A 20,187-nucleotide genomic window follows, 5' to 3' on the forward strand; every position below is an offset into this window, starting at 1 on the left:
TCAAGTGGGGAGGGGGAAGCCCCTAAATAAAACACACAATTAAGCATATTGTAGCTTGTGTAAACCCAAAATAAAAAGGCTCACTCCTCCATTGTCTCCTGAGACAGATGGATGCCAACCATTCCTCCTTTCCTCCAAGGTCAAGAATGGCAGAACATGGTTCTTGCCCCCTGCCCCATTTTAAACACTGCAATCTTGTGAGGCAAGTTATGCCGAGATGGTGACAAGCCCAAGTTCACCCACTGAACTTCACAGCTGAGTGGGAACTTTAACCCAGCTCCGGTACTCTAACCACTATGCCACACTTACTTTCAAGCAAACCTGCATTGGGTAGTATTGTAAAATCATTTTTTCATAGAGCTGTGTAAACACACTGCATAGGAATATAACCTATGGATTTCTAGCTGAATTAACATTTTGAGATTAAGGCTTCAGAAATGCTACTATGGGGAACCCCAGCTACCAGATTCTCATGCTGTGTGCTTTCCGTGTGCTGGACTAGGCCTGGGGAAAGCATGATTAAAATATGTATGGTCCCTGTGTGCTGTTACTTGCTTCTGAAGTGACATCACATAGAAGACATCCAAATATAATGCAAATACATCTGATAAACTAAAATGGTATGTAGATTTTCTCTAAGCATACTTACAATCTTGGATATCTTGAGAATCACGTAGGATAAGGTACAGACTATGCACTTTCCCACCAAACAAACCATGGTTTGGCAAATAGGCTTAGCTCCAGCAAAAACACAGCTTCCCAAACAGATTTTGAAATTCAGCAGCTGGCCACATGGCCCGAGGAGTCACAATCCCACTGAGCATGAGAAAGGACCACAATTCAGTTCCAATAACATGCTTCAAATGCAAAAGGTCCCAGGCTCAATTTCTGGAATCTCTATTTAAAAGCATATTACTGATCAGCTGAGACAATGCTGAGCTAGAGACTAGCAGTTCAACTCAGTAAAAAGCAGCTTCATATATGATGTGCTGTTAATCACACAACACTCTGTATTGTGTTCCACCACAACCAAAGGCAGTAGTGAGCCCCTCTCACTCTCTCAAAGAAATGCCAACATATACATACAATTAATTTTTTAAAAGGACAGTGTCAGTTTTCCTGAAAGTGCTCTAGCTTCTACCCAATCCCTCAGTTACACACATACAATTACTCATTTCCCCTTAATACAGACCTTTAGATATTTAGCTGCACTGTATTTCTGAAAGCTGTTAGTATCCAGAGTACTGCTCTTAATCAACTCACAAATCATTGCAATGAACCTTGCAGCTGAAGACCTGATCACGTTTCACTGTGTTAAATATTTTATTTTTTAAATAAGACTCACAGCAGAATTACAGTATACTGTATTTCAAGTGTTACCTGTATTAAGTTCAGTTACATTCTGTTTCACTTTTCATGCGGTTTTCAAACATTAACAGGTACCTCACAAAAAAAATAAAAAAATCTTTAAAGTGAACTTTGATATCACCTGTATTTGTCGTTTCATACAATAATAAATACTCCAGTTCTCTGTTACAACATACTTGCGCTTTACAGCTTTCGGTTACAGTAGATATTTGCAATTTTGCACTACCTAAAGACGTACTACAAAACTCCTTTTTCTATACTACACCTTTAAAATGGTTTCAAACCTGCTTATTAGTCACAGCTCCCAACCACAGAATGGCAATTGCAGTTTGAGATAAAACTGGCAAGCATTTTCCAGCGAAGCCTCAGCATTGACAAAAGTCACGGTGTTCTTTTGGGAGAAATTGTCACATTTAAACTGGTTCCCAAGCAGTTTAAATTTGTAGTGTTACCTTAAGATGGTGATCTGCTAGCCACTTTAATTAATATACTGCTAACTTAAAATGGCTTGGATGTCAAATCTTGAAACATTTATTTAGATGTGCCATTAGAACAGCAGAATGTGTAGCCTACCAATTACAATTACAATGAGGCTTACTTTCTAGTAAGTTAGGAAAATTATTTTACTGATTTTAGCAGGAACTATGTGATTATATGGAGCAAAGTCTGCTGATAAGCGAACAGGATAACATACTAGTAATTTTCTGGTCAATTCAAGTAGTTTATAGACCACATTGGAGTGCCGCACACACAGTCAAATTTAGTCAAGTTCCAGTGACTTTCAAGTTTGTAAGTAGTAATCAGAACTGGGTCTTCAGGCTACAAAATTAAGGACTGTTGGCTACAATACGCAAGCCACTTTGCTCCAGAGTTCCCTCACTGATGATTGTTGGTCTATTTCAGAGTTAAGTGGGTTTTAGCTTACAAGTTTTGGATTGTAGCCTTCAGGCCACTTATTCAAGAACAGCCTCAGTGAATCGAGTTATGAGGTAACATCACATTACCACCCAGTGTCAGTGGGTCTGACTTTTAATTTAGGGCTGATTCACACAAGACATTCAAAAGGAGGAAACACAGTGTTTACATGTACGTATGTCAATTCATACATTACCCATTGACACTGTACATGAAATTGAGAACCTATTTGTACCCAACTTCTATCTGGTACAAGCCAATATGATTTATGGGGGGGAATTACATATAGCCATAGAGAGACAACACCTACTGTTTACATGAACTTTTTCAAACTTGTATTTTAAAAGTATTATGTGAACCAGCCCCAAGTATCTTTGGAACAGATAAAACCTTTGTGTGTGACTTACAGGCTACTTCTCATTCATGAATGACATCCAGATCACCCCTGTGCATTATATGAAAATGTAACAAAGGAAGAAAGTACATGAATTACCAAGTTTTGAAATCTCATAGTGACACTTCAGGGTAATGTTTTCTGCCCCCAGGTTTGCTTTTGGAAAAAAATCTATCGCTGTTAAGCATCTATGGAAGGCAACAGCAAACAAAGAATCCATGTAACTTTCAATAATTGAATCCATCAATGGGATTGAATGAGGATTCAAATCCTGCTCACACAGCCATCAAATAAGTAATGCCATCCCAGCATATTATTTCCATTCATTCACATTATCCCTTTAAAAAGCAAAATCTGAGCACATAAAATGTTATGATTTGAAGGTAGGCAGACAAGGTATGTTGTATATTGCACCAGACACTGAAATCTGACCATCACATTGCACTTTTTGATTTCAGGGTAGCTCAGTTTTTAATAGCTGAGAAGGTATTTTTCCTCTGTTGGTGGGCAGCTGCTAACCTCATTACAACCACCTGGAGGCTGTACGGGTTTCTTTCTGCTCAAGCACAGCCCCCATAAGTCAGCAGAGAGGTCTCAGTAATTCTCAATGGTTTTAAAAGAAAAAACAAAACACCCCAAATGTTTCAAACAATGCTGTTTCCCAACTCCTGTGTATTCCCATGCTTTGGGATATGAGATTGACGGATGGGAGTACTTCTGTCACATTAAGTGGTCAATGTGGGAAACAGGCCCAATACATTTAGGATTCCTCCAAAGTTTTTCAAGTAAAAGTGGAAATGTTTCACAAGTTTAAGGGTAGAGTGGTTTATAGTATAAAAATAATGACATCGTAACAAAACGAGACCTCATTTCAGCATCTCACAGAGTAAAGCTACACCAAAGAGGTGGGGTTGAAAGCACCGACTTTTGAGTGCAATTACAAAGAGAAACTTCTTACAAAGGCGCTGGCAGTGTGTGTTTCGACAATCAAACGTATGCAATTTCTAAGAATCGGACGCAGAATTTGTGCAACTTTCGACAATCTCAAACAGGTAGTGATATATATCAGTCCTCCTAGCAATATCGTACGCCGTTTCGTCCAAGTTGTTCTTGAGATTTGGCTTTAGGTAGCGATTCATGAGCAAGAGTTCGAGGGTTTCCTTGCTCTCCCGGTTCCCTGCTGCAAGGTGAAGTGGAGTCAGCAAGCCATTGGTCTGAGCATTGATATCTGCCCCATGCTGGAGCAAGAACGATGCTATCTTGGTGTTGTTCCACTTGCAGGCACTGTGCAGGGGAGTCCAGCTATCCACTGTCAAGGCATGGACATCCGAGCCATGGGCAATCAGTTCCCGTACAACTTCCAAGTGCCCGTTATAGGCAGCCCGGTGGAGAGGGGTGTAGAGATCTTCATCTTGGACATTTACTGGGGCAAGGTTTTGAGACAGGAGCCTTTGTACTGTGTTGAGCTGCGGGGGGGTGAAGAGACAAATAAGTTTCAGTAAGTCTACAAGCTAGATGCATTGCTTTTACAGAAAGAGTAGTGCTGAAGACACTGAACCAATACTTTGCTCGGCTATAAAGCTCACGGAACCTCAGTCAAATTTATTCTTTCTCAGCCTAATGTTGTTACCTGTCCTGGACTGTGTGTGATCATCACCTGAGACCCTTTCTCATGTCCCTCCCCCATTGAAAGGGCCAGAGTGTGGCAACACAGAAAAGGCCTTTTCTGCAGTGGCTCCCCGGTTTGTGGGATGTTCTCCCCAACAAGGCTTGCCTGGCTCCTTCGTACATACAGTACCTTTAGACACCAGATGAAAACTTTTCTCTTCAACCAGGCATTTGGCTCATTAACATTCTATGGCTTTTAAAATGTGTTCCTTGGGAGGGAAGTTACTGGTTTGTTTGCTTTAGTTTTTATTATGCATTTCGTGTTTTCATTTTGTATTTTTATGTTGTGAATTGCCCTGTGATCTTCAGATGAAGGGTGGTATACAAAATCATTAAGTAACTAGTAATAATGGAACACAGAGTAGACTTAGATAGGATGTTTTTGCCCCATCTCTCCTGGAAGGGCTTTGGAGCAATATACATGGGTCTTCCCTTCCTGTCTCTCTCTCCCCCCCCCCACTTTACAACTGGATGTACTGAGAGAAAGTGATTGGCCCAAGATCACCAAATAAGGTTTACGGCAGTGGGGACTTGAACCTGGGATTTGAACCTGGATAGACACTCTATCCACCACATTCCACTGGATCTCTATTGTGCAAGAGCCATTGCAGGGACAGAATGATGTAACACAAACCTATTAAGAGAAATGTTGATTATAGCACACAATAAACAAGTATATGTTTATTGGCCTTGACTTCTGTGCAAAACCACTTAAGAAACATGGGAGATGAAAGATCGAATCCCACTTCGCAACCACAGTTTTTCTGCATAGCAGGAAGCATGTTACACTTGTCACAGTGCCCCAATTCTGACAATAATCCAGGGCTTCACTAAACTTTATTTATGAAGCTAGGAATGGGCACCAGGTCTGAGCAACCCTCAGTTCCCTCACTGCACCCTGGGCTTTGATTAGATGTTCCTGGTTGGTATTCAGCCAGAAAAGGTCTTCACCGGGGTACTGTGACTTAGGGTTAAAAAATCAGGAAAACAGCTTAAAAGAATCCAGTTCTTGGATAATATTTAAGTTAGCACTCACTGTGGTGCTCATCTTTTAGTTGGGTGGGGGCCAAGGCAGGGAGGTAGGCCTACTGTACTCTTAAATGAGCTTTTTAGGAATTTTGTATTGTATATTGTTTGCTAGATCTTTGCCTTTTAATTTATTTTATCTGTTGGTATTGTAAACAATTAAAGCAGGCACCCCCAAACTTCGGCCCTCCAGATGTTTTGGACTACAATTCCCATCATTCCTGACTACTGGTCCTGTTAGCTAGGGATCATGGGAGTTGTAGGCCAAAACATCTGGAGGGCCGCAGTTTGGGGATGCCTGAATTAAAGCATTTTGAGACTTTTTTTTTTTACAAAGTGACTAACAAATGTAATGAATCGTTCATTTGTGATAATAATAAATCATCAACAACTTTGTGCCAAAGCCAGAACATGATGAGAGGAGGGAGAACGGAAAGGAAGAGCGCTCAGCTTTGGCACTCATTGTCAGCTTCATAAATCTTGAAGCCTGGAATGATTGTCCACATCAGGTTGAAGAAATTTAGATTTCTGGCACAACACACACAGCCCCAATATGAATTTCTGAAATGTGATTAAGTAATGGCTTACCCTATTTTTTTCTGCTGCCCAAAGCAGAAGCTTAGCTGGGTTGTTTTCCAGCTTCTTCTCTTGAGCCTGGTACCATTCCTCGGTTTCTTCTTCCTGATCTTCATCGTCAGAATCTCCAGACCAAAGACTCTGTGTTCCTGTGGGGATCAGGTGCCGGTGGGTCTCTAACAATTCAAGCTGGTTAAAGCTCTCGGGAAAGTCTCTATAATCTTTTGCATCCTCCTCTATGTTCTTCTCTGAGGATTTCCCACTTTCGTTCATTCTGCAGACTTGAGTTCTCAAGCCCCAATTCACACGTGAAATAGTTCCTCCTCCTCCTCCTCCTCCTCTAGCTCATTTCATTTCCTGATTGCTCATCAGCAGAATTTACAAGCACATAGAAACAGCTAACAAAGGCTAGTGGCATAGATTGCATCAACATCATGGCAACCTTTAGAGAAAGAAAAAAATAAGAAATGATGAATACAGTGACCAGTACACACACAAAAATAGAAGTTCTTAGCATTTAATACCCACACCCATACAAATTGTGGCAGTGCGGGAGTAAAAAAATGAATCCTTCTGCTCTCAAATCCCAGCTTATATCAGACCTTACGCCTCCTATGAAAGGTCAGCTATAGTGAATAGGTATTGTATAAGACGGCATTTTATGGCATCACACAAAGCTTAAGTCATTTCGTTAGATATCTTCAAGAGCATTTTGTGGAGAGACTGTGGCAATTATGTCCAAACTTAGGCCAGCAAGATTTCCTCCCTGTCCTTCCCAATCTTATTATTACTATTACTGATTCATTTACATGCCACTATCTATTTTTAAGTAAACCAAAGAAGGGGGCTTACAAATATCAAGACAACTATATAATAAAATCACAGAAAAAAATATGGTTCAAGATCACAATGAAACACAAACCAACTTAAAAGGGCTGCAAAATACATAGTCAAAACATTCCAAAAGCAGCAAAAGAGTCTTGTGGCAGTGTAAAGAGTAACCAATTTATTAGGGAACAAGTCTTAGTGGAATACAGTGCACTTCATCAGATGCATTAGACTTTATCCTGTATTATACACAACAAGTGTGCTGTGAACAGCCAGTGTGATTAACATAGTCTACTTGTTTTCTTTCCCGCCAATGTCACTGTAGACAAATCCCTGCTCCCCGAAATAACTCAATACCATAACGCATTTGATGAAATGGGACTGCGGTTCATGAAAACCTATGGCAGCCTTCCCCAACCTGCTGCCCTTTTTTTGTATTAAAACTCCCATAACGCCATTAGCCATACGAGCTAATTGAGGGACGGGGGAATATGACAGGCAACAAATGGGGGAAGGCTATCTTACACAATAGATCTGTCAATTTTTACGGTGCCACAAAGCTATTTATTATAATAAAATCAGACTCCTACAGAAGACTGCTTGAATAGAATAGTCATTGCCACCCATCTAAGAAGCAGACCGTGAGGGGATCAGTTAAAATTTTCTTGGGATGCTGTTCCAAATCCTGGGCACCACAGCCGACAAGGTCAGCTAGCTACCCATGTGCCTTGTCTCAGAGGCAGGACCTGAAGGAAGGCCTCACAAGTACAGTGGTACCTTGGTTTAAGAACAGCCCTATTTACACACTACCATTTGGTTTACAAACTCTGCAAAACCGGAAGTAGTGTCCCAGTTTGCGAACTTTACCTTGGTCTAAGAATGGAATCTGAATGGTGGAAGGGCACCAGTGGTGGGAGGCCTCATTAGGGAAAGCGCGCCTCGGTTTAAGAACAATTTCGGTTTAAGAATGGACTTCTGGAACAGACTAAGTTCGTAAACCGAGGTACCACTGTAGAGCAAATATACGATCTCAACTTGAAGAACGTCCCTCAAATATTCCATTACAAAAGCCATTGCTGCAACGAAGTGATGTAACAAAGGCATACAATACGATCAACTGGTAAATGGAAATTATTGAGCACATTTTGGATTAAGCACCCACTCATTGTTTTCAGTAGCTGGTCAGCAAATCAAGAGCAGCAGAGGAGGAGTGGTCCAGGAGCATGGAGACAAGTGGGCGGACTCCTACTCACTCAGTTACAGTGGAGAGGTGTGATTCTTGCACACACTCCGTGCCTGCGCCCATGGCAACTTCCCATGTGGGATAAGCTACCATCAGACTCAGTGGGAATCTCACTGAATGGGGTTTGCTCCCAAGTAGAGGCATTTGGATTTGCAGCCTTATGTGTGAGTAGCTCCTATTGAACTCAGCAGGTCTGATATCCAAGTAAGCATGCATAGGATCAGGCAAGGGTGGTCAGATGCAAAAGGACAGGGCCCCCCTCACCTTTAGCAATTGTGTAGAAGAGGGATTTCAGCAGGTGCAGCTTGTCACCCAAACTTCACACACTAAAATACCCTCTTCTACACACTGGAAGATGAATGGTCCTCTTTTGCAGCTGGCTGCCCTAGTTCAGACCACAGAAGCCTGTACCTGGCTTTCCATGTTGTAAACAAAAACTATATCAAGCCTCAACATGCAAAACAATGACCTAAGAATTGCTCAAGGCTCTACCAGAAAGAAAGCTCTTTGGGTTGCAACCTTCACATTACAGTACTTATGCCAGAGCTAAAAACTTCACTGTACTCTTTTCGGTGCCTGCTAAATACATTGTTTACACATGCCGTCCCAGGTGCTTAGAAATGCTGACGTGTGTTTTGATCTGATTTAGTGTTCTAACTTTTTGCATGTTATAATGTATGGTAAATGTTCTGATTTTATGCTCTCCGTAAACCACTTTAAGGTTTGTTACTTTGTGCGTAAAATAAAGCGGTGTATAAATTTTAAGAGCTAAAATAAAATAAAAGATACCCAGCTGCATCCTGGTTTCCAAGGAAACTGACATTTGTGCTCCTCCGCTTGCAAAATCCCACTACTCGCTGCAGCAACTCCCGTGTACCCTTACCTGGAGCAAGAACTACCATTGCACTCAGCGAGGCTTAGCAAACACATGCCGTGATTCTCCTTTTTGCAACAAGCTGCAGCGCTCCAGAACCAGAAGCATCAGGTTTCCAAAGGCTGGCAAAATAAAAAGCAATTCATTAACCCATCATATTTCAAAAATAATAATGATTATTAATATTCCCCCTTTTTTTGCAAGCGGCGCCCGAAAGACGGAGCCCCTCGGCCGGAGGACCCAGCTGGAACCTCCGCAGGGCTATCGGAGCAGCCGGTCTGGGAAGCGCCGCGAGGAAAACTCACCCCCGCCTCCAGCACGGGGGAAGGGGCGGGGCCAATGAATGACCGCCAGCAACCCCAGGCGCCAGGGGACTTCCGGTCTTCCTCGGGCCTTCGTGTCACTCTTTCACCCTTGCTACGGCTGCGCAGTGGGGATTGCCTGCAGTGCTTGGGGGACCGGGTTTAGAGGAGGAGAGGGGGCGTGACGTGACGCGTGCATTGGGTACGAAGGGAAAGGAGGAGCCAGCTCGGAGGCGGGGGCGGGGTTCAGGACGCTGTCGCGAGATGGGCCTCACCTTGCGCGTGCGCGCCCGGAAAGGGGCGGGGTTATTTCTCTCGCCCCCCCCCCCCCATAGCGGCGGCGCTATGGAAACTGGAGGCGTTGCGTCGTAGGCTGCGCGCCTGTAAGGAGGGTAAGAGCGCGGGAAGCGGTGCGCCGCGTGAGGCGGCACCAGGGGAGCTGGGTCTCCGGTAGAGGCTGCGGCCTGGTCCGCCCGTTCCCGCCCCCCCCCCCGGCGGGAGGGGCGCGCGGGAGAAGTTTCGCTTTTAAAGTAGAATTCAGACATCTTCCCCATCCCCCACCCCCAAAATAGCCTGCGCCTCCAGGGAAAGAAAGGAAATAATTGGACCATAAAAGGGTCTCTTCCCACGCGCAGAAGGCTGCGTGTCTTGCGTAATAGGCTTGTTCCATTGGTCCCTTCCTCACGTCAAGGCTGCAGTAGATTCCATAGAAGTGTAAGGGTCCACGGAAGTCGTCTAGTCGAGCCCCCTGCAATGCAGGACTCTCTTGCCCAATACGGGGCTGGAACTCATGGCCCTGACTGAGATTTAAGAGCCTCGCGCTCTAGTACCGACCGAGCTACCCCAGGAGTCGTTTTCTGCCCATAGAGGATGTTGCCTGCCATGTCTCTCTCCATCAGTCTCTGCTTTGGCAAGTGCCTCTTTCCGGGGAAAAAAACAGCTGGTGTTTCTGTTTGGGTGTGATCAATCTATCATCCCAGGACTTAAGCAGAAGAGGCTTGTTTGTTTGTTGCCTTGGTTAGCCTCCTTACCATACACTGGCCGAAAGTGGCTTACCTAAAGGCCAGTTAAGAACATTTGATGGAAATCTAAAAGCACAGCTGAACAGATAAAAGTGCCAGAAGAGGTCACAGAGTGTGTATGGAGGGGGAAGGAAGCACCCAGAAGGCCTGATCTTGTATTTACATCTTCCTCACCTCATGTGGTGGTTGCCCACTGACTGTCTCTCTTCATGATGTAGTGTTCTGGCTGCGCTGCTTCCTGAATAAGCCTCTGGCATCACATTGATCATTTGATCACCCTTCACGTTAAGATTAAGTTGAATTAGCTGCCCATAGTGGAGGTTGCCTGCTGTGTACAGTATCTGCTAATCAAGTATCTGGAATTCCATGGGCTGTGGTCATTAAATCACGCCTCATGCCAACATCTCAGCAGAATCATCTACCTACATGGGAAGTTGCTTGCTGTGTCCATGCATGAGTGGATTATCAGTGATGTTACCCTAGTTTTGCAGTGTTTATCCTTTTAGGGTCTGCTTTGTTGTCCTTTTGGTTCCAGGCAAAATAATTTTAAAAAGAAACTAACAGGCCTTTTGGACTTAATTTTAGCCCTGATTATTGTTATTAATCTGGATCTTACTATTTTGTTGCCTTTTTAGTCTGTCTGTTTTACAATCATTTTTATTTGTTTTACCTATATTTTATTGTTTCAGGGTTTTTTCTTTTAGGTAAACGACTCTGGGAATACCTACCGTATTGAATGATGTTTTAGTTTTTTTATAATAGACAAGCAAATAATGTTTCATTTGTTGGAGCAAAACTCAATAGATGTGCTTCCAAAATACTTAAACAACACTTCACTTGAATTACGTGTTTGCATCACTTGAATTCAGCATTATGGAAACGGAAAGAAGCTACTCAATTTGCTTCTTTCTCTTCCTGTTGTGTTTTTGCAGGATACAGTAGCAAGACACTGCTAGTATTTGCTGCAAAAGCATGACTCATCCTATATAATAAAGTGCAAGTGTCTCTGCGCCCAAGTTTTCCGTGTGTCCCGTTTTCCGTGCTAATGCGCATGTGCTACAGGGACACGGATTGGACAGCAGAGACTGCACGCGCGCACTCCCCCCCCTGCCTCCTCCAACCGCCGCTCCCGGCCGGACACCGCCTCACTGCAGGGCACGTCAGGGAAGCAAGGGTGGAGGCCGGCGGAGGCCTCCTCCTCACAACCCTCCCTGGCCCGTGAGAGGAGCGGCGGGAGGCCGCGAAGCAGTGGCAGCGAGGTAGGCATTTGTGTCCCGCGTCCTTCCTGTCGGCGGCTGGGGGAGAGGAAGGAAGGAGTAGCGCTTTCTCCTCCGTTCCTGTCCCCCTGCCGCCAACAGCAAGGACAGGTCCCAGGGTTTGGAGAAGCGCTGCGCAAGCGCTTCTCCGAACCCCAGGATGTTCTAGCGCCCGTTATTGAACGGGATGAAATACACTAGTGAGAAATAAAACACATGTCCTTTTTCCCTCTGCAGAAGGAAATGAAGTAGTTTTTATTCAGCATGAGATTATTTCCTCAAAAAAGACCAGTAGTGTTTTGCTGCTGCTTCCTGCAAAGGCCCAATGTAAAGGGAGAAAAACTAATCTTTACTTCCACCCCCAAGTTTTCTGCGATAGAAAAGAACAAAAAACAATCCCAACAACTGCCACTGTCAACCTCTACAGAGGATGGAGAAGAAAAGAATTCAATGTTTTCTCAAAAAGCAAGCATGATTTTTGGTGAATGCTTCGAGGTGCTTGTCATTGGTCAGGAGGCAGGTGCAGTTAAACTTTGCTAATGAGTTGATCATTCCATTAGGTCATTCTGCCATTCTCTATGCCAGGATCCCAGAATGGAGGAGGATTCCCATTCTCACTGTATGATTCATAGTGCCTTTCAGATCTTTCTGGGGACAGGTAATTCTGCCTCAGTCCATTCCAGAGAATGTGTTTGGATAGATAAGTTACTATAGATACCAAGATTGCAGTAGAATTGCATGATCTCAAAAGAGGAATGCCAGTCGAAATTTTGAGTCACCACGCCAGGCTCAAGCCTTAGCTTGTCTTCCTCCCTAGGTGGGGCTGTTACTTTTCAAGGTGAGGCTTCAAAGAAATGAACAGAAAGACCAGTAATTTCTTTATGACCAACAGAAAACCAACATTGTCACAAATACCAAGTTTATGTGTTCTTAGGGCTGCAGGTTTTCTAAAGGAAACTTAGAGGGACTTTCTTTTGTGTGTAGACAACATGCATAGGCCATGCTGATTATGACTTTATGGTGTTATTGTAACAAATATTAAAGAAGTTTCAATGCAAAGCAGTTGTATGCATGTTTACTCAGGAGAAAGTCCCAACTGTTTCAGTGGAGCTAAGTGTCTTTAGAGCTGCAATCTTAAGTTTAGTATTCATTACACGTTCCTTAAATAAACAAGCAGCTATGACTGAGGTCACCGTAGGTAAGTAAGATGCATGAGTGGAGTTCCCCTTCAGATGGACTTCCCCTCCTCCTCCCCATGCACCCCCAGATTCTGCTCTGGAGCAGATTTTGAGGGTGCAGGGACAGCTGTATGGGAAAAGAGGGAGAAATTGCTGTATTTTTCCATGTATAAGACAAGGTTTTTTGCTAAAAATAATTAGTAAAAAATTGGGGGTCGTCTTGTACACGGAACATGGGCATCTGGGGGATTTAAAAAATATTTAAGCATATGTCCGGGATTTTGGCTTGGGGCGGGTTGAGACCCTGCTGCCATCTCTCCTCCCCCCCACTCCCGGTTGCATGCTGGCGACTGGCTCGCCTCCTGAAGCCCCTGCTGGCTCGACCACTGGCTCGATAGCAGCTGCTACCGCCGCCACTGAGACCTGCCTCAGGTACCTCTCCTTGCCCTTCTTTCCTTTTTTCCCTCTTCCCCTCTCAAACTCCCACCCTGCCCCCAGCCCACTCACCAGCTTCCTCAGCTCAGTTTGCTTGATGGCATGGCCCGGCGCAGAGTGGGCGCTGCCTTCCCCTGGCTCTTCCTTGGCATCCGCTTGGGAGCCTGCTTCTCGGCAGCAGCAGCTGCCACCAAGGGAGAGCATGTGGTGCTCCCCCCCCCCCCCGGCGCTGCCTTAGATTATGCACCACGGTGCACTGCATGCCCCTCATGCTGGAAACTTTTGAGGGCGATTGCTCCAAAAACGATCAACAACTTGCCGCCGCCAGTCATCCAGATTTTCACTTCTATTTTAGGGTTTCATTTTCTTAATTTAATAGGGGTCGTCTTATACATGGAAAAATACGGTATGTTGAGCAAGTGGAGGTCTATAGGTATGTGCAAGAGTAGCATTGAATGCTTCTGCACTGCCTTTTCTGTGAGCCTCATTGAGTAGAAAAGCAATATGTATGTGTTAAAAATCCACAAGTACAGTGGTACCTCTGGTTACGAACTTAATTCGTTCCGGAGGTCCGTTCTTAACCTGAAACTGTTCTTAACCTGAGCTATCACTTTAGCTAATGGGGCCTGCCGCTGCTGCTGTGAAATTTCCGTTCTCCTCCTGGGGCAAAGTTCGCAACCTGAGGTATTAACTTCCAGGTTAGCAGAGTCTGCAACCCAAAGTGTTTGTAACCCGAGGTGTTTGTAACCTGAGGTACGACTGTATCAGTTTTATACTGTACTTTGCCTATAGATTGTCATTGAGTGCTTTCCTCTTTTGGATGTTACTCTTAGGTCCTGACTCTGAATCTCATTTTTTTCAGTCTCTTAATGTTCAATGGTACAGCTGCACTATTGAACTCTGAGGAGTCCCGTGGGTTTGGTGCACCGGTGCGATTGCAGAGATGAAGCCTGCTACTTCCATGTAAGTCCTCTGCTAATATTTTGTCTCCCTTTGTGTGAATCCTTTTATAGAACTGAGTCTGTATGGTTGTAGAATTCAGGGAGTGCAACTTCCGACTTTTGCAAAATGCTTCATTGCAATTAATCCAGAATGCGGCAGCTAGACTACCAGTAGTGACTGGGAGTGGCCGCCGGGACCACATTATTATTATTATTATTATTATTATTATTATTATTATTATTATTATTATTATATCACATTGTAACAGTGTTTTGTTCCCCCCCCCCCAATTAGGGATGATGAAGAAAATGCTACATTTAAAATTTTAGTTGCTACCGACATTCATCTTGGGTACTTGGAGAAGGATGCTGCACGTGGAAATGATACGTTTGTAACATTTGATGAAATATTGAAACTTGCTCAAGATAATGAGGCAAGGCAGTTTTATAACACTTTGTAAGGTTAGCATCAAGGGACCAGTATTTTCTAGAAATCAATGTTTTAATGTGCCAACTGCTTTCTGTGTAGCCTGTAGTCCATGTCATTGTGTAGGTCAGGGATGGGGAACTTGTGTCCCTTAGATTGTTGTTGAACTGCAGCTTCCCTCACCCCTCTGGTCCACTGGGCCATCTGACTGATGCTGAAGGGAGCTGGATTTAACACAGGTTCCTCATTCTGAGTGCCTTCAACCATAAGCAAAGATTGGAATAGTAATGAAGGGCTACACGTGGCAGGATATTTTACTTAAATGGCTTCAGAGATGTGATGTGTTGCGGAAAATGTTCATAAATTGTTAAAATACAGATGGGGACATTATGGGAATAGTAATGTGGTTCTGTCAATGCATCAGTTTCTTGAACTTTCACTTTAACATAAAATGTATTATAGCTGATATTTCAAAATGAATATATTAATTTTCAAACTTAAATATTTGTTAGAGACTCAGTATAAATTCCTGAATAAATTTGCCCTTTTATGTACTGTTCTCTGTTTAATGACTTTTTTGAGGCTAATCAGTGCTGGAAAAGCAAGATTAATTTTGATTATTTAGATTTTGTTTGCACTGTAAATTGCTTTTAGGTAACAAAAAACTACTCAGAGACATTTAGCTGTTTAATATGATTTATATAATATTATTATGAATAATAAATACAATAATGTAATACTGCCAATTTATTTATTTATTAATACTCTTTGCAAAGGTATATGGTTTTTACAAAACTGAAGTAAAAAATTATAAATGGAAATGGTTTTCAATATTTTAAAATAACTTTTCCCTTTCCTTTTTATAGGTGGATTTTCTTTTATTAGGAGGAGATCTCTTTCATGAAAACAAACCTTCCAGAAAAACATTACATACTTGCTTAGAATTATTAAGGAAATACTGTATGGGCGACCGTCCTATACAGTTTGAAATTCTGAGTGACCAGTCAGTTAATTTTGGTTTTAGCAAGTAGGTATCTTTATGATAAAACTGACTATTATAGTTGTAATGTTTTCTAAATAGAGTTTAATAAATGATAATAATTATTCTGTGGCCATCATTCATTTATAGCATGTTTCAGTGTAAAAAGTGATGACTTGAGCAGTGATATTTCTGTTCATAAATTGCCTTAAACTTTGCTCTCCTGCTCAGGTTTCCTTGGGTGAACTACCAAGATGGCAACCTCAACATTTCTATTCCAGTTTTTAGTATTCATGGCAACCATGATGATCCAACAGGGGTAAGAATGTTATACAAAAGTTGAAAACCAGTAGGCTAAATGAATTATTGGATATGACAAACCTTCAGAAGATTAGTAAAGAGTTTAAACATGAGAATCCAGGAAACATTTACGCATTGATGTCCTTACAGTACAGCCCTAATAATGTTTACTGGTACTTAGAAGTAAGTCCTATTGAGGTCATTGGGGCTTCCAGGTAATTTGGGTTAGGATTGTAGCCTTAGTGAGATTGCAACATTGGTGCCTAGGTAAACTAGTACTGTCTTAATTCTTGTATGAAACGGATATGGTGGCTAACACTGTAATTTTGAAATAGTTGCATTGAGGTTTTTAAATGATTTATGCTTTTTAAGAAGGTATAAACTTGTTACATAAGGTGCTGAAAATGCGGTTGATGTGGCCTAGGGTAAAACATAATTTTTAATGGCATAAACATGCACACTTACCATGTAATCAATTTTAGTTTATCCTCTTAAGGTCCACAAATATATTAGTACTTAGCATTTTTAATATCTTTTATGTCTACATATATCTCTTTCCATTGTTTGTGTCCTATTGATGGCCTGAAGAAGGAGGGAGAAGAATCAAGTCCACTTTACAAAAGCTTTCTTCCCTAGATGCCTAGCCCTAGAGGCTGTTATAGGCACCAGGCTAGTAGCTATTTACAAGCCTAGTTTAGCTGATCTGGAAAAGAATACAAGACACACACACACACCAATGCTTTACGTTGGTTGGGAAACCTGTGTTCCTCTAGATTAGAAGTTGCTGGACTACAACTATCATCCCTGGCTGGCTGTGGCTAATGGGAACTGTATTCCAACATTTGCTGGACCACATTTTCCTCATCTGTATTTTACGTGTTGCTGGGCTAAATGGTGACCAAGCCAACCTATGATAAACAAATGCTAATTGTAGATATTCCTTCATCTATCTTACAGGCAGATGCTCTTTGTGCTTTGGACATCTTAAGTTGTGCAGGACTTGTGAATCATTTTGGACGATCACCATCTGTAGAGAAGATAGACATTAGTCCTGTTTTGCTTCAGAAGGGCAGTTCCAAAATTGCTCTTTATGGATTAGGTATGGTGTTTTTTTTTTGGAATGGTGGCAAGGCTTTAATGAAACCATAACATCTTGGAGAAACATCAGGTCTGGCCTGAAGATGGTGAATTTTATTTATTAGAATTAGCTTTATGATCCTGGGGTGTAAGATTAGTGGAGTTTGATATGGAAAACCTTAAGTCTGTTGACCAGTATTTATGGTTTTCACCAAATAAGGGGAACCTAAGTTTGATGTCTCAAAAGTTTGTAGTAGAGCAAATAGCTCTTTCCGTTATACCTGTCTGTAAATCAAAGGGAAAAAAGATGTTAAGCAATGAGTGCATTAAAAGTGGTTTGCATTTAATAATTAAATTATTTGTGGCTCATTGAACACCCTATCCATTATTATTATTACTATTATTATTATTTAATTAAATACTGACTTCCCCCCTCTGTCTTCCTAGTTCATTAGTGCTGGCCTGCTTCCTATCTCCTTGAACACATTTTCCTATTTATTTCATTCTCCTACTTTTCTACAGAAACCTGAGTGCCATTGCCAATACTACTATGTGGAAGCCACACAAACACCTGTTGTTGTTTTTTAAACTCAAGTGGTGTATTTAAATTTTACTAAACAAATACAGTGGTACCTTGGTTTTCGAATGTCTTCATTAACAAACATTTCGGTTTTCGAACACCGTAAATGCTTCAGTTTTTGAACACGCCTCGGAAGTTGAACATGCCACGCAGCTTCCACTGAGTGCAAGATCCTGAGGCCTAGCTGTTGCTTATTGAGTTTTCGGTTTCCAAAAGTTTCAGAACTTGAATGGTCTTCTGAAACGGATTGTGTTTGAAAAACGAGGTACCACTGTAAAAGGAAGTTCATGTAGATTTCAGATGTGCGGCAAATTGGCCTGAGCTGGTAGATAGCACAGTGTAGGAATACAGCAAGCTGGCTTATACTGAGATGGAACCATTGTTCCATCTAGAGCAGTATTGTCTACATTCACTGGCAGCAGCTGTCCAAGAATTCAGTTAGAACTAGGAACCTTCTGTATGCAAAACAGGTTCCTCACTTCTGAGCTACAGCACTTCCCCAAAAACAGAACAATAAACTCTCAAGCACATAGTTCCGGAACCTATTTTCCCCAGATTTCTCTGCTGCTGCTTTGGCCTGCCAATTTATCGTTAGCTTGTTTTCCCCGCTTTGCTTCCACCCAGCACTTGTATTTCTTTTAAAAAATTGTTCTTAGGAAAAACATCAGGTTGTAAATATTCTAGAAACGTAAACAATTGAGATTGCTGCTTTCCTTTTAGCCAGGCTGGATATTAAATACTTTGACAGTAGGCAACCACTTCCTGCCCAACTCACCAAGCTCAGTGCTCCCTCCTTCACTGCCATAGCTCCTTACTGCGTTTCTTTGACTAGGACACACAGCACTGGTCTGGGGGCTACCAGCCTTTACTGTGTCCTGAGTGCAGCCTCAGCAGTTCTGCTCTGCGTCATTTTTGGACAGAGAACTCAGTGCAGCAGCTTGGGGGCAGTGATGACTGTGTAGGAAAGTGTCGGATGCTGCTTGGCTGCTGACCCAGGACATGTTACTTGCTGAAAGTGAATAAGTAAGTGGCAAATTGCAAGGCGGTTTTAGACCTTTTCTAAACATTGGCAACTTTAATATAAACCATTGGGCTGGCAAGGATAATTTAGTCCAGCCTCTTGCCAGTGAAGGAAGTCTTTTACTACAGTATGTCATTTTCACGGTACTGTATTTCATCACAAACAACTCACTACAAGGTAATTATTATGTCCGTTCCAGGATCTATTCCAGATGAGAGGCTTCACAGAATGTTTGTGAACAAGCAAGTAACTATGCTGAGACCAAAGGAAGATGAAGATAGTTGGTTTAATCTGTTTGTAATTCACCAGAACAGGTACTGCTGTTGTGTTTTTTTGTATATTCTGTTGGCCCGGAGGGGCTGGGGCAACCCAGTCACATGGGTGAGGTACAAATGGTGATGATGAAATTTGTACCTTTCTCTCCCTCCTCCACTCTCGGCTCAGCCTTGCTTTAAAGTTTTCATTTTGCTTGTTCTTTGATGATAGAAAAAAGATGGTGGACTACGATATAGAGTACTTTTCTGCTTTTGGAGGAACATAAATAATAACCTTAGGCAACAGGTTTTAACTCTTTAATAGGGAAGGTCTAAAGTACTGTAATCCTTAGGGTAAGGAATAGTTGCTCTTAGCAATTTGAAAAATAAACAATGACTTTTGTTTATGTGGGATCCAAAGTGCTCATTTGAATGATGGCTTGCTCTTGTCAAGTGAGTAACCTTTTCTGTTACCTGTGTTTATAAATAACAATGGATAAATTTTACTTCTCATTCTGGCTCCTTGGTGTGGATGGGTCACTTTTGATTATGCAGAAAATGAGGTTCAGTGGTGGTAGGATTGCATAAGGCTATGGAGGACTTGATCTGGTGACTTAGCAACAGAACCCAAGTGTCCTACTCCTTGAGTCAACAAAACAGCTTGCAGGTGGAAGGAGTTGCTGGGCTATTTTCCTGTGCTTCAGCGCTACCCTTATAATGGCTTCTTACCTTTGAACTTCTGTCTGTCCTAGAGCTTTAATTTAATTTGCCTTTCCTTACCTTTTGAAAATTGTACCTGATACACACGTTTTTGCAGTTGTTAAAGTGGAATTAAATATTTTATAAACACATATTTTAACTGGAATATTTTAGTTTAATATCAGTGCAAAACCACCTCCTCAGTTTTTGCAATTATGTTTGTATGTTTCCTTTTGTACAGGAGCAAACATGGTGCCACAAATTATATTCCGGAGCAGTTTCTAGATGATTTTATTGATCTTGTAATTTGGGGTCATGAGCATGAATGTAAAATAGCTCCTGCCCGAAATGAACGACAGCTTTTCTATGTGTCTCAGCCAGGAAGTTCAGTGGTTACATCTTTGTCACCAGGAGAAGCTGCCAAAAAGTATGTACTTAGGTTTTATTTATTATTTTGTCTGGTTTACTAAACAAGACCTTGCAAATTACTCTTTGTTTTGCTCTCACCCTTTCGGCTTGTTGTAGTCCCAAAACATCTGGAGGGCCGAGTTTGCCCTGCCTCTTGGTTCTAGCTGCTTGCTCCTACCCGAGTCCCATAATCTGCTCAGCTTCGAAAACGCTGTTCTAGAGAAGGCTTCAGGGCTCTCTCACTGTGACAGGTGGCAATTCCTGTTGTCACAGTACTAGGACTATTTGCGTTTTCCTTCCTACAATTTCATTGATTTACCAAAGGGTCCAGGACCTGACTCAACTTGTGGCTGCCGACTCCCCAGTTGTACTATCTGGTCTTGGTACAAGCATGCCACATACTATTCAGCTGAAAT

The 20,187-nt window shown here is 42.3% G+C and overlaps 2 protein-coding genes across 7 annotated transcripts in view; one reads left to right on the forward strand and one right to left on the reverse strand.

The window, feature by feature from the left end:
• Positions 1 to 1,299: 1,299 nt before the first annotated feature.
• On the reverse strand, positions 1,300 to 9,364 carry ANKRD49 (ankyrin repeat domain 49). Of its 2 annotated transcripts, XM_035114650.3 has the most exons (4): positions 9,198 to 9,364; positions 8,902 to 9,014; positions 5,960 to 6,389; positions 1,300 to 4,143 (listed from the first exon to the last, which is right to left on the reverse strand). In XM_035114650.3, the coding sequence occupies exons 3-4, from the start codon at positions 6,218 to 6,220 to the stop codon at positions 3,682 to 3,684; spliced, it is 723 nt and encodes a 240-aa protein (XP_034970541.1). In that variant the 5' UTR covers positions 6,221 to 6,389; positions 8,902 to 9,014; positions 9,198 to 9,364; the 3' UTR covers positions 1,300 to 3,681. The 2 variants fall into 2 exon arrangements, with proteins under 2 accessions (XP_034970541.1, XP_034970540.1); XM_035114649.3 differs by lacking the exon at positions 9,198 to 9,364 and having other exon boundaries at positions 8,902 to 9,179.
• A 161-nt stretch (positions 9,365 to 9,525) lies between these two features.
• Positions 9,526 to 20,187, forward strand: part of MRE11 (MRE11 double strand break repair nuclease) — a 28,265-nt gene continuing 17,603 nt past the window's right edge. The window contains exons 1-8 of one of the 5 annotated variants that reach the window (XM_088668397.1): positions 9,526 to 9,586; positions 13,948 to 14,048; positions 14,322 to 14,488; positions 15,320 to 15,480; positions 15,664 to 15,751; positions 16,690 to 16,831; positions 18,610 to 18,724; positions 19,605 to 19,790. In XM_088668397.1, the coding sequence (XP_088524523.1) occupies positions 14,456 to 14,488; positions 15,320 to 15,480; positions 15,664 to 15,751; positions 16,690 to 16,831; positions 18,610 to 18,724; positions 19,605 to 19,790 (725 nt within the window). In that variant the 5' untranslated portion in view covers positions 9,526 to 9,586; positions 13,948 to 14,048; positions 14,322 to 14,455. Of the gene's footprint in view, positions 9,587 to 12,037; positions 12,131 to 13,947; positions 14,049 to 14,321; positions 14,489 to 15,319; positions 15,481 to 15,663; positions 15,752 to 16,689; positions 16,832 to 18,609; positions 18,725 to 19,604; positions 19,791 to 20,187 lie in introns of those variants that run through there. The other 4 variants (XM_035114645.3, XM_035114647.3, XM_035114646.3 and 1 more) reach the window with 4 other exon arrangements.

The sequence above is a fragment of the Zootoca vivipara genome, chromosome 4 (assembly GCF_965207765.1).
Source record: "Zootoca vivipara chromosome 4, rZooViv2.hap1.1, whole genome shotgun sequence".
Taxonomy (NCBI): domain Eukaryota; kingdom Metazoa; phylum Chordata; class Lepidosauria; order Squamata; family Lacertidae; genus Zootoca; species Zootoca vivipara.

What these genes read in the sequence shown, in the direction of transcription:
- ANKRD49 (XM_035114650.3), bottom strand. Translation starts at nt 6,220, where the DNA reads ATGAACGAAAGTGGGAAATCCTCAGAGAAGAACATAGAGGAGGATGCA. An exon ending in GGGCAGCAGAAAAAAATAGG is followed by an intron (nt 4,144 to 5,959) that starts GTAAGCCATTAC and finishes ACCCCCCCGCAG; the next exon opens with CTCAACACAGTACAAAGGCT.